We start from the raw sequence: 13317 nt of genomic DNA, 5'->3' as shown, positions 1-13317 counted from the left end.
CGAAAGGTCGTCCTTCTTCCCCTTCCCCCACCGCTTAGCATTTCACCGTCGCTTAACTCTTCCCCGCCTGGTCAATCCTTTTTATTAACGTCTCTGAGTAGCCAGGGGTGTAGTAGTTGATGATATCTTCCGGAAAGGACTTATTGATGGTGTTTATTTCCATTTCGACTTTCTTGGCCTCCTCGGAGTTCTTTAATTCCTGCGCGGGGAGAGGTGGGGAAGTACGCGCGAGGGGCAGGTGTACGCTTAACGGGTGAGTGCGCTTAACGGGGAAGTACGCCCAACGAGTGAGTACGCCCAAGGGGCAGATGTCCCCTCAACGGGTGAGTGAGCTCAACGGGGAAAGGCGCCAACGGGGCGGATGTAGGCGGCGCGCACCTGGAGGTACTTGAGGCAGCCGGACTTGATGAAGGACTTCTTATAGGTGGGGTTTTTTGGGATAATTTTGGCGAACTGACAGATGCAGTACTTGGCTAGCTTGGCCGTGGATTTCAGGAAAACGGGTTCTAAAGATTCCAAATCAGTCACCTTCTGAAGGACGCTTTTGAAGGAGAGTTTCACCTTCTTCTTTAAATCATCAGAGGAGTCATTTGCGTTATACAAATTAACCAAAATTATTAGCAGGTTCTCATCGGATAGCTTCTTAGCATGAGAGGAGGAGTGTTTACCGATATGACCAATGGTCCAAACACATGCAGCTTTGATGTACTCCTCCGTTTCTTCAATTAGACATCTTTTTAAAATAGGGATAGAATTTGATAAAATGATATTTAAGCTTAACGACTCAGAAAAGGAAGCAATAAAACCGATACATAAAATAGCAGGTAATCGAACACTACCCTTGGATGACTGTTCAATACACTCACATAGAAAAGGAACACTACCTGCACGAGTAATAATTTTACAAATATCTTCATTATGCTTACTCATTTCTTTTAAACAGTTGGCACAGTTTTTTTTTACAATATCGTCACTATCATTTAGTAGATAAATAATTTTTGGAAAAACATCATTTTCGATTATAAGCTCAGTTAGATCTTCTTTATGTTTTGCAATTTGAGCTAGACAGTTACATGCATGACGTTTTATTTGTACATCTGTGTGATCCAAAAATTTGATCAGATGTGGGAGAGCATTATTATCGACTATTTCTTTGGCAATTTCGTTAGTATGCTTACTGAGCTCTGTTAATATATTTAAAGAACTCTTAACTAGGTTTGTATCCTTTTCTTGTATGGAGAGAAGAACCAAAGGGATGATACCCTTAGCCATGAGTTTATTCGACAAATCGATGTCATTCTTCACAATAGCGCATAGTGCATTTATACATGCTTCCTTTAATCTGATATCATATTCGTCCAAAGAGTCTATTAGATTATCTATGCAATTTTCTTCCTCTGCTACTAAATTGGCTAGCTTGGCATTATGGCTAGCTAGACATTTGAGTGTATTAGCACAATTTTTTCTGTAATTTTTATTTTCATGTTTTAAACAGTAGACTAGATGTGGTAGTACATCATTTTGTAAAATGGTTAGAGCTACTTCCTCTGAGTGACTAGCCATTTTTCCTAATATCTGAGTTGCATTCTGCTGCACGATGGGAACCTTGTCAAGGATCAATGGACGAATCAGAATTATGATGTCCGTGCTGATTATTATCTCCATGTTGTGTGCCTTTAGACACATGTCATATATGCTTTGGGTGAACTGGGTCCTGGACCTGTTGTAGTCCTCGAATATCTGCTGAATTACTTTGCTCATTTTGGGTGCCAGTGGGGAGCGCAAGGGGGGAGGGGCGCGAGGAGCGTACACAAAGGGAAGGGGGGTGCCTGCGTCGGTATCGTTATCGGTGCCTGCGTCGGTATCAGCGTGGGTGCACCTTTTCAGCGCGCTCAGCAAAAGGGATGCTTCCCAAGCGGGATTGCCAAACGGACGTTAAATCGAGTTATATCCAAACAGGGAGAGGGAAAATAATCCGTGCGTGTGCCTTTGTGTACGTTCATTCGCGTCCTCCTGCTCACGCACATGCCCTTGCGCAATGCACAATACGCACAAGGATGGCAGCGCGAGGGGGAAACCTCTCAGAGTGGGAAGGAACAGTACGTACAGTGTTTTCTCCTTTTCGCGTCGGCGATAATGGAGGAAGGCTCTCCTCATCAGTACGCCTATAACTTCACAGCCGCGTGCAGCCGCGTGAACCGTGCGCACAAAAAAAATAAAATAAAATAATAAAATAAAAAAAAAGTAAAAGAGAAGGAGTGAAAAGTAAAAGTAAAGAGAGTGTCTACTCGGGGGAGGCATTCCCCAGCGAGAATTTGCATCACATTTTCCCTTTTTTTGCGCGTGCAGCAATTGTCTACTTTTACCCTCACCAAAAAAAAAAAAAAAAAAAAAAAAAATAATATCCTAATCACTTGCAAAAACATTGTCTAACATTAAAAGTGGGGGCTGCCTTATGACCCCTCGCGCTGCCTGACACATCTCCTTGGGCATCACTTTCGTGAAAAATCCCCTCCCCCCCGAGGGGTAATTCTGAGCAAACCAGCAGTGACCCACTTTGCAGATGTGCGAAGAGGGACGGAGAAAACTTAGTGAAACTTCTGCGGAGTGCACAACGCCGGCGAGGAGATCGTATGGTGATCATCCCTTTGAGTCGCATACGAATATATGTCTACCCTCCCCAAGAGGTGGCTCGGCTCAACTTGACTTCCCCCTACTTTAGGGGATCCCCCAACCGTCCTCTCGTTCACCGCATCGTGTACACACAAAGGAGACGTCGCATAGTGGAAATTAATCATTTAAGAGGCCTTTTATTTATTTTCTCACGGATAGGTGTGGTCACAGGGAAGGGTTACTGCTCGACCAGTTTCACGACCAAGTCCAAGTCCGTCCAACCTTTCTGTGCATTTGTTTTGCTGCTCACTTGGACAGGTTATAGTTTTTTTTTTTCCCCCAACTGGTGTGTGACCCGTATGTCTGAGTAGGCAAATGGTGTGCAGAGGCGGATTCGTCATATCATCCATGGGGTAGGTACTACTTTTGTAGCTCCCTTCTTCCCCTCCCCCTGTTTGGCTGTTTTTTTTCTCTCCTTCCTCATGGGTAAGACCACTAAATGTGGCAAAAAAAAAAAAAAAAAAAAAAAAAAAAAAAAAAAAAAAAAATTCACACCAAGCAGAACTTCTCTTTCTTAATCTTCACTCTACTTTTTTGTTTGAACAAATTATTTTGTCATTACAAACGGCATGAGCGTTTCGTGTGTACAGTGGTGACATGCGGGAAAAAAAAAAGAAAAAAAAAGGAAAAAAGAAGGGTAAAAAAAGAAGGAAGCGTACGAACGAGCTAGCAAACGCATGTATGTACACTTGGAGGAAAACAAAACGCAGGCTTACTTGAGAGAGGTCTATCGAAAGTACCAACGAGCTGAGCTAAGCTGATCGGTAGGAGGTGAACTGACCTTTTTACGGTGACATGGACGGTGTGCACATCGCGGGTTGACTCACTTATTTCCTCTGTTCGTGCGTACAAAAAGGGGGGCAAGGGAAAAAAGAAAGAAAAAAACGCAAGGAAGGAAAAGCCTCCGTGTATGGGCTCGCGTAAAGTATGTGTGTGTTGGGGCGTTCCCCGTTTGGTGTGCCTCCCACGTGGTGTGTTTCGCGCGTCGCCGCTGAAGTGCTAATCTGCTGAGCCGCTTCGCCGTTCCCTTTGGCCGTGTCAGGGGGCGCCAACGCGGAACCGCCGCTCTGCCGCTCTGCCGCTCTGCCGCTCTGCCTCTCTGCCTCTCTGCCGCTCTGCCTCTCTGCCGCTCCGCCTCTCCGCCGCTCTGCCCCGGTACCTGTGTACCTCCTTGCCGCTCTGCCTCCTCGCCTCCCACAACGCGCCCAGCTGGAAGATGCAAAAGAAAAGGAACAAACGTAACGACCCCAGTGAGAGCAAAGGCGATGAACAGGACGAGTTCGGGAGCGGACTCGATACGGACAGAGACAAAAACGAAGGATCCAATAATATAACGACCAACTCGGCGAAGGTTGACGATCAAGACTTTCATAATTTTATAAATGAGGAATACCTGGATGGGTCAGAGTTATCGTCCTTCAACTTTTCCATTACGAAGCCAATTAATTTGGACTATGCTAATGAGGGGAAGAAGTATGCCGTGCTGAAGGGGATGTATAGTGAGGGCGGGGAGGATAGGGAGCGGGGTGCAGAGGATAGGGAGCAAGGTGCAGAGGATAGGGAACAAGGTGCAGAGGATAGGGAACAAGGTGCGGGGGATAGGGTGCGGAATGTGAAGAAGAAGGTACCAATAGAGGATGGGGCCAATCAGGCCAGGGAGTTAACCAAAGGGGCTACCCTAGTTGGTGGCAGCAAGGCGGGGGAGCGCAATGGAGGAACAAGGGCAGTCCCTAAGGGAGGCGGAAATGCAGACCGAGGAGCTCCCCCGCTGGGGCAGCAGAAGGACCCCCACGAGGACGGCCCAAACGACGCGAATTCGGTTGGTAGCGACTCTGGGGAGAACCTCGCGTGTGTGCCGAGGAGTGAAACGGAGAGTGAAGTCACCCCGAGAAGAGAGCCCCCCGGAAGAGTTCACCCCGGAAGAGCTCACCCCGTAAAAGTTCACCCCGTAAGTAGCTCCTCCCCAGTAGGTGGCCCCCCCCCAGTAGGTGGCCCCCCCCCAGCAGGTGGCATCCTCCCCGTTAGTACCTCCCAATTGGGGTTCCCAAACGAGTACCTCAACAGTAGCAGCATGGCGTCGAGCATGGCATATCGAGAAAATGAAACATGCTCTATCAAGTACCTAGTAGTGTGTAACTTCAAAAGTTACGAGGGAGAAAATATCATCGGACCCTTCTCCAAATCCACAGCCATAATAGGTCCAAACGGGTCAGGTAAATCAAATATAATGGATTGTATATGCTTTGTTCTAGGAATAAATAATAAATGCTTGAGAGTAAAAAATATGAAACACTTAATTCATCATAAGGAGAACGAAAAAGTGGAGATATTGAAGAGAAGGAAATGCTATGTGAAGCTTGTCCTGGAAAGTAACAAAGAGAGTGTAGAAATAAAAAGGACTCTTAACTACAGAGGAGTGAGTAATTACTACATTAATGAAAAGGTCGTCGAGCTTAAGGAGTATATTTCCTTTTTGAAAAAGAATCGAATAGAAACGAAAACGAAAACGTGTCTTATTTTCCAGGGAGATATTGAAGACGTAATAAACAAGAAACCAAACGAACTAGCCAAACTGTTCGAATATATTAGCGGGTCCGATGAATACGAACAAGTGTATGAAGACATGAAGGAGAAGCTAAAGGAGAAACAAATGTGTTGCAAGAGTTACCTTAATGAAAAGAAAAAAATCGAACAAGAAATTAAAATCCACAAAATGCAAATTAGTGATAATATCGAACAGAACCAACTCAAAGAAGAACACGAACAGGATGTACAGATATTCTACCTTTTCCGACTTTATCACCTTCATAGGAAAAAGGAAAAGCTAAAGGAAGACCTGCTCACTTACAAGGAGGAGAAAATCGAATTCGAGCAAGAAGTACTCTCCAAGGATAAAGAGATTGCTAGCCATTTGGAGAAAAAAAAACTTTTAAAAAAAAAGTCTCCTAAAAATAGAAGAAGAGATTAGAAACTATCGACTCGAATTGAATCGACTCAAAGTTACTCTCAACGAAATTAATGAAAAAAAAAAATTTAATCAAGACTCCCTGACTAAAGTGCTAGCTAATCAGAAGCTACAAATGAATATACAAACTCACTGCACCAAGTTTTCAGAAAATCTACATGAACAGGTGAAGGAACAGAGTAAGAAGTTACGAGTCGAGATGTCAAACAAACTAGGGGTTATCGTAAAATTTATGGAAAAATATCACCGTTTGAAGGGGTACATTCAGGATAGACACTCAACCATGTTTGATAATGTGGTGAAGGCTGAGAGGAGGTTGCGGTTGAGCATGAGCAATGGTGCAGATCAGGATGGAACTACTTCCAACTTAAGAGAAACGGAGGAGGAAGTATCCCTATTTCAAAAGTGCAACCTGTTGGAAGTGATAGAAAATTTAAGTGAGTATAAAAAATGCAAAGAGAAATACTTATACCTCTGTGCAAACAGCCATATTAACATAAATAATTTTAACTCTTTAGCGAATGCATTGAAGAAGGATATTAAAGAGTTACAAGAAGAATGCGATAATCTGAGTAGGAAGAAGCAGAAGGAGGTACTTGACTACGAAGCGGAGAAGCTTACCATGGAGGAACTCACAGGCAGAGTAAACACATTGAGCAGTCTCATCGAAGGAGACAAGGAAAAGGTAGAAAATCTCAAGACATACTTGAGAGAGATACACCAAACCATCTCACGAAAGGAGAAACGAATAGAAGAGCTGGACAGCCAAGTGACTATATTGAATGTCCACAAAAATGAACTATTACAATTTGAAAAGAAAAAGGAAATAATCTCCAATTTGAAGAATCTCTTTGGAGAGGATCAAATATATGACGAGGTCAGCTCTCTTTACGAGGTCAACAATCACGTTTACTTCACTGCTGTTAATAATGCCATTCACAAGTATAACAACTTCCTCGTTGTAAAGAATGTAGAAATCGCTACGAAATGTATTCGATACCTCAAAGATAATAAGCTGCACAGGATGGACTTCATTCCGCTGCAGAATTTTGTGAAGAATGTGAAGCGCAGGAGGGGTCAGCGCGGAGCACACGAGGGGGCACCACACCAGGGGGGACCACACCAGGGGAGCGAGCAGTTTGCCTCCCCCGGACCGCTCGGAGGGAAGAACCCCTTGGAGGAAACGTGGCACGAGGAAGATCATCACATGATCGAAAAAGTAATGAATACATTCAAAAAGAAAAATATCGTACTGGCGAATAACTGTCTCGTATGCGATGAGCAATTTAAAGTACTGTTTGACTATCTCATAGGGACGAACACCCTGATCGTCGAACGGATAAAAGACGCAGAGGATGTGAGAAGCAAGTTCCCACAGCTGAATGCAAATATGGTCACACTGAATGGTCATATCGTATCGAAGCATAATAATTTAATTGTAGATATATCATCTACACATGGAGACAGAGAAAGATATAGCAACAAGAGACTCAACATCAGTATGTACAATAAAATTCTTAATGAAAAGGAGGAATGCCGAAGTGTCATTACCGATTGCAACAAGAAAATTTTACAAACTAATGAACAAATTAATAAAACAAATTATGAACTAGAATTAAATAAAAAAAAAATAGCTAGCTTGTTAATAAAAAAAGAAATTTTCGAAAAGGAAGTAGAAGGAAAGCTAGCTACCATACAGAATTACCAAGAAAGGATTATGAAAATAAAAAATATACAAATGAAAAAAAAAATAGACAGTCTAGAGAGTTACGAATCGGAATTAATGAAAGAGAGAAAGGGATTAGCTTCGTTTCAAAAGGACTCTTTTAAAATACTGAATGACAGGTTCCAAATTGATAATATTTATGAAGCTATTGAAAAGAGTTCAAAAGAAATGGAGAAAATAGATGACCATATTGACCGCATAAAGAATAATATAAAAAAATTAAACGATGATATTAATGAACTGACGGACAAACGAAACGAAATTCAACTCTTTCATAAGAAGGAGAAGGTAGCCAATCAGGAAGAAAATATAAAAATGGATCTGTATAAACTGAACGAGGAAGAAAAGGAACAAATGGATGCAATGAACCAAACGGAAAATGCAATCCGGGAGCGAGAGATCGAACGGGATGCTCATTTGAAGAACATTTCCCAGATTAACCAGGAGCTGAACGATCTACGAGATAGAATAAATAGCAACTTTGAAAAATACGAAACGATGCAGAGCAGGGTTGAAAATTGCCGTAAGAAAATTCTCATTTACGTCACGCTGGTGAAGGACCTCATAAGCGAGTGCGACATGAATGGCGTCAACGTGTTCTCGACGGTCCACGCGATTGCCGATCAGCGGGAGGGTGAGCGGCCCAGGCGCAAGGGACGCGTGAGCAGGCTTCTGCAGGGCAGCGACGAGGAGGAGAATCAGAATCAGAAGCAGAGGCAGAAGCAGAGGCAGAGGCAGAGGCAGACGGAGAAGCAGACGGGCGACGACTCGGACGGGGGAAGCGCCGGAAGCGGAAGCAGCACCCGAGGTAGTGGCAGCGAAGGTGAAAGTGAGGTGGACCTGACTCTGGAGAACATCTGCTTTGACGCACTCCCCGACGAGATGAAGCAAATGGAGAACGAACAAGAAATCAACACAGAGAGGGAGAAGCTTGAAAAGGAAATAGAAAAAAAAAAAACTACTCAAAATGAGGAATATAAACACAAGCGCAGAAAAAGAATATGAACAGTTACTCTCCAAGTTGAAGCAAATAGATGCTTCTCTCTCAAATGAGAGAAAGGAATGTAACCTGTTCGAGAGAAATTTCCGAATTTTACAAAAAAAAAGATCGTACAAATTCCTGCACTGTTTTAATTACATAAAAAATGTAATCGATAACGTGTATAGTAATTTAACATACAGTGTGAAGCACCACGTGGGTGGACAAGCGTTTTTGGATTTGTTCAATCTGAACGAATTCAATAAGGATGACGAACCGTTTTACTGTGGCATTCGGTACAATAATATGCCACCCATGAAACGTTTCTTTGAGATAAGTGAGTTAAGTGGAGGAGAAAAGAGCATGAGTGCATTGGCACTCATTTTTTCCATTCAGAAATATATAAGTAACTCCTTTATAATTTTGGACGAAGTGGATGCGAATATGGATCCCATTAAAATGAGTTCGCTCGCCAGGTACCTTAACTCTATTAACAGCCAAGTCATCGTCATTTCCCTCAAGGAAAAATTTTTCAGCAAAAGTCAGACCCTCATCGGGGTGTACAAGAACAAGCATAAGAAGTGTTCCCGCACGGTCACGCTCGACATTTGCCGCTACCGCCAGGAGCCTTAACGGGGGAAGCGGCGAGGGCCCGGCCTGCACCGCTCCCCCCCGCGGTGGACCTCTCCCTTCGGCAGTTCGCCGTGTCGTAGTGCTACCAACTGTAAGGAAACTCTACCAACCGTAAGCAAGCGCTACCAATCGCTACCAACGGCTACCCGCCGCTACCCCCTCAGAAGTGCCTGAAATTGCGCAAGTCCAACTTGCGATGGTTAAAAAAGACTATGGCGTAATTCTCTATCGTTATACTTCGACTAACATATTTGATGAGGTACACGTGTTGTAGTCCCTCGTCCAGTAGGTGCAGGATCCTGTGCAGGGGAGGGAGGGGGTGGAGGTAACGAATGATGCACCGGTGTTCCAACGAGTTCCGCATTGATGAGTCATCATGCGATGCATCCTTGTTTTATGGGCGGGGAGACTCACCTGGCGAGATCCACCAGAAGCTTCACTTTCTTGCCGATGGTCTTCTTCGCCTGGTTATCACAGGAGGCGTAGCTGCGGGTGCAGGGGGGGGGAGGCGCTCCATTAGTAGGCCCATGCAGCGGTCCATGCAGAGGTCCATGCAGAGGCCCATGCAGAGGCCCATGCAGGGGGAGGAAGGCGCTCCATTGGTAGGTCCATGCAAAGGCCCCTTTCTAAGGCGCTCCTTTTTCGCATAATTTTACTCTCATTTTTGCTCTCATTTTTCGCATAAACTTCCCTCCTTTTTGCTCTCATTTTTCGCATAAATTTCTCTCCCTTTTCCCCATCTGTGGGCGTTATGGGGGCAAATGGACCCACCCGGACATGTGCCTGACGACGTGTTGCAGGTGCCCCTGATGGATGCCCAACTCCTTTAAAAGCTTAAAGCCCAAAATTTTCTGCACGTCACATCTGCATTTGAAGAAAAAAAAAAAAAAAAGGGGGGAGGAGGGGACAATAAGTTGGTGGTGTACTATTTCACACGTCTGTGTGGGTAGGGGGAGCTAAACTGTCAGCTGAAGGCGAGTCGAAGGAGACTCGAAGCAGAGTCGAAGCAGTGTCGTCATGTCTTCCCCCCATACCTATGGTGACAGCACGGGGCGAGGATAAAATAATTTTCTTTGTCCCTGTTCTTGGTGTTGTTCACGAGCATTCTATAAAGGCAAACAGAGAGGGTGCATTCAAACGGGTGTAGCATTACCGAGTAGGTTACCCTGGGTGACGCTTGCATGAGGAGGTATCTCCCCCAGTTATGCCGCGTATATACTGCCAAGGCGATCGCAAGGGGGGAGGGGCAACCGCCGCCCTATCGCCTCCCTATCACCGCCCTATCGCCTCTCTATCGCCGCCCTATCACCGCCCTATCGCCTCCCTATCGCCTCCCTATCGCCGCCCTATCGCCTCCCTATCACCGCCCTGTCCCCACCTACCTAAGAGCCAAGTCGGTGCCATTACCACACAAGTGCTTCGTCAGAAAGGTCACCTTTTTGCAGTCGAAGTTTCTGAGGAAGTTATTCATGTCATCGTAAACTCTGCAAAAAAAAAGAGAAAAAATGTGAGAGCAGTGCACTTCGCAGGTTGGCTCGTCAGGCCAGTTCACATAAACAAATACAGAAAGAAACACAGAAAAAAATATACACATATGTGCATACACACATATGTACATACACACATATGTACATATGCACATATACACCCTTCGTGGCGTGCGCTTGTGCAGCGGGGAGGCCGCCTGCCCCTTCACCAACCTCAACAGGTTGTTATTGCCCTGGGTCAAAAAGGAGAGGAGCTTCTTTACGTGCACGTCGAAGTAGGTGCCCAGCTGCGATAGGTTGTTTCGAAGGAACGCTTCCGTTATCGGGGCAGCTCCATCGTTAGGCCGCTTGTCCCTTCTCAGTGGGTCATCCATCTGATCTCCCCTTAGGGGGAGCAACCCCCTGTCTCGTTCTTCATCCCTCAGGTGATCCGTCATGGGAAGACCCCCTCCAATGCTACCCCCTGAGGGGAACCCCCCCCTCCAACTGTACACCCCCTTGTAGTAGTAAAACTGAATAATGTCAGGAATGAGCACGGAGGGACTTCTTCCATCCCCTTTGAAGCCATTTTCTGAAAAGTAAATAAATTTCGACAGATGGAAGTCTGAGATGTCTGCCTTCACTCTGAGTAGATGTTGGTTCTTCCCTTGGGCCATTTGCATAAGGAAGTTTTTTTCCTTTTTGTTCCTCAGTGATTCCCTCTCGATGATTAGAAGTTTGCACCTCTCCCGTGGTTCGGGTGGTTCGTGCCGTTCGCCCGGTTCGTGCCGTTCACGTGGTTCTCCCGGTTCGCCCGGTTCGCGTGACGGCTCGATCGCGTTCGCTGTTCGCTCCTCCGCGTGGATGCCCCCTTCTACTCCGGTCAGGGCTGCCCTTCCCGCGACGCCTCCTTCCCCCCTCTGCCCCCCGCGAGAAAAGAACCTCTCCAAAATCTCCACCAAATCGTCCATAATAAATTTGACCCATCGAGTCGTGTTGGCTTTCCCGGCACCCAACTCGATAAACAGGTAGTCCCTCAGGGAGGTCCCTCCCCCCCTTCCATTCCATCCTCCCTGCTGATTAAACATACGTTCGAAGATCCCCAACAAATTATTGTTAAAATGGAGAAGCAAAAACATCATGTTTACATTTTGTAAGTCATGTTTGTCTAAATTTTCCAAAAAAAAAAATATCGATTTTTCACCTGAACTGTTCAGGTAATTTTTGTGATGAAAATTTTTATTCTTTAATCTTTTGATAATGCTCATTTTGCAGCAAAGGTAGATGACTGTGTAGATGACGATGCTCATAATTTCGTCCCTATCGAGGTTTTCCTTCCCAATCGGTTGTTCCTCCGTGGTGGTATCTGCCTTGTCAGAGTTTTCCTTCCCAATCGGTTGTTCCTCCGTGGTGCTATCTACCTTGTCAGAGTTTTCCTCTTCATTTTTTCTCCTCACGGGGAATACCTCCTTGTCGATAAATTGCAGGAGATCCTGGCAGAGTCGATACTTGTGGATGTTCCCAATGCTTTGGAGGGTGAGAATGGGGAGTGGGTGTTTTTTCTCCCTGGGGTTACTTCCCTCCCCATTTGTATCTACCCCATCGGCACCACAAGTGTTTCCTTCTTCTACCCGTGTTGATTTGCAAAGAGAGGATAATCTCCCCAGGTGTTCCTTTACACACGGATCCTTTCCCTTCTCCCGGGGGGGATTTTCCCTCAAATGGTACATTAACTTCTTCACTGCGATGATGTGGTCATCCAGGAACTGGTTGGCAGTGCTTAATTGGGGATCATCTCCCTCGGGGGGGTCCTCCGTTGGCCGCCCCGTTGGCCGTTCACCATTTATCTCGCCATTTATCTCCCCATTTTCTGCTTCTCCTGTTGCTACCCCCGCTGCTTCTCCCACTGCTAGCTTTCCCTCTACCTCTCCCTGCAGCGCTTTCACAAAGTCTTCGTCCCCCAACTTGGACAGCAACTCTTCCACTCCGTGATTTAAAAAGTGCTCGAAAATTATTTTATACTTAAGAGTGCGAAACTGATCGAAGCTAGTGATACTTATTTTTTTTTTTAAGACATGGAGCAGGGTTTCGTTGAATGCGACATGATATTTGTTCAACTCTGCTTCGACGTTTTCTTTGTCTATTAAGTAGCTACTGGTGTCATTTATGCTGGGAAAGCAAAATGGGTTGTAGTGTAGATAGAGCGCCTTTAAAAATAGTGGGCATTTTTTCAGGTGCTTTACTATCTCCTTCGTCCTCCCCACGCTGTCATCCAGCGGAAAGGAATTCCTTTCTAGTGGACACACGTCCTGCATTTTGGCAAGCCGTTTTGACCAGCCGATTTGACCAGCCGTTTTGACAAGCCGATTTTGACAAGCCGTTTTGGCAAGCCGTTTTGACCAGCCTATTTTGACAAGCCACTTTGACATGCCTATCTTGCCTGGCCCATTTTTTTGTTTACCCCCACGGATCGCCTACTCTCCGGAGGTGCCCACCTGAGGGGGGGTTTTCCCTCTTCCGGGAATGCACAATAGGAAGTCACCAAAAAAAAAAAAAAAAAAAGTTGCGCAGGGTCAACCTTTGTTCGTGCACAGCATCCACAATATGTGCAATATACGTATGCGACAGGCACGCGGAGTGTGTTAGTCAGGCTGCTCTCTGGGGCTCCCTGGGGTGACTCTTTCCAAAAGGGGTTCCGTTCCTCCCCTTTCGCGACGGAGGTGCTTATGCGAAGTCGTGATGAGCTGCTCCCTCGTTCCAAGGCACAAAAAGGAGTGGGATGTCACAGAATGGAGTGGCCGTGTCGCAGAATGGAGTGGGATGCCACAAAATGAAGTGGCATACTCACCAAACGGGGAAGGGCGAACAAAGAGAA

The 13317-nt window shown here is 45.5% G+C and overlaps 3 protein-coding genes across 3 annotated transcripts; 1 reads left to right on the top strand and 2 right to left on the bottom strand.

Moving 5' to 3' along the window:
* Nucleotides 1–561: 561 nt before the first annotated feature.
* Nucleotides 562–1761, bottom strand: PCYB_093680 (PF16 protein; the record flags this gene model as incomplete). The annotated part of the gene is made up of 1 exon (XM_004222482.1): nucleotides 562–1761. A coding segment is annotated over one exon (1200 nt), but the record flags the coding sequence as incomplete, so codon positions are not given.
* Nucleotides 1762–3882: 2121 nt separating this feature from the next.
* On the top strand, nucleotides 3883–8299 carry PCYB_093670 (structural maintenance of chromosome protein; the record flags this gene model as incomplete). The annotated part of the gene is made up of 3 exons (XM_004222481.1): nucleotides 3883–5641; nucleotides 5754–8172; nucleotides 8247–8299. Exons 2-3 carry the CDS (start codon nucleotides 5754–5756, stop codon nucleotides 8297–8299), a joined length of 2472 nt encoding a protein of 823 aa, XP_004222529.1. The 5' UTR covers nucleotides 3883–5641.
* Nucleotides 8300–9136: 837 nt separating this feature from the next.
* On the bottom strand, nucleotides 9137–12871 carry PCYB_093660 (hypothetical protein; the record flags this gene model as incomplete). The annotated part of the gene is made up of 6 exons (XM_004222480.1): nucleotides 9137–9275; nucleotides 9391–9462; nucleotides 9748–9840; nucleotides 10011–10082; nucleotides 10359–10430; nucleotides 10677–12871. The coding sequence occupies 6 exons, from the start codon at nucleotides 12869–12871 to the stop codon at nucleotides 9137–9139; spliced, it is 2643 nt and encodes an 880-aa protein (XP_004222528.1).
* Between the last annotated feature and the right edge of the window lie 446 nt (nucleotides 12872–13317).

This window comes from Plasmodium cynomolgi, chromosome 9 (genome assembly GCF_000321355.1).
Source record: "Plasmodium cynomolgi strain B DNA, chromosome 9, whole genome shotgun sequence".
NCBI classification, from domain to species: Eukaryota; Apicomplexa; class Aconoidasida; order Haemosporida; family Plasmodiidae; genus Plasmodium; species Plasmodium cynomolgi.
This window is presented reverse-complemented; position numbering and strand designations above follow the sequence as displayed.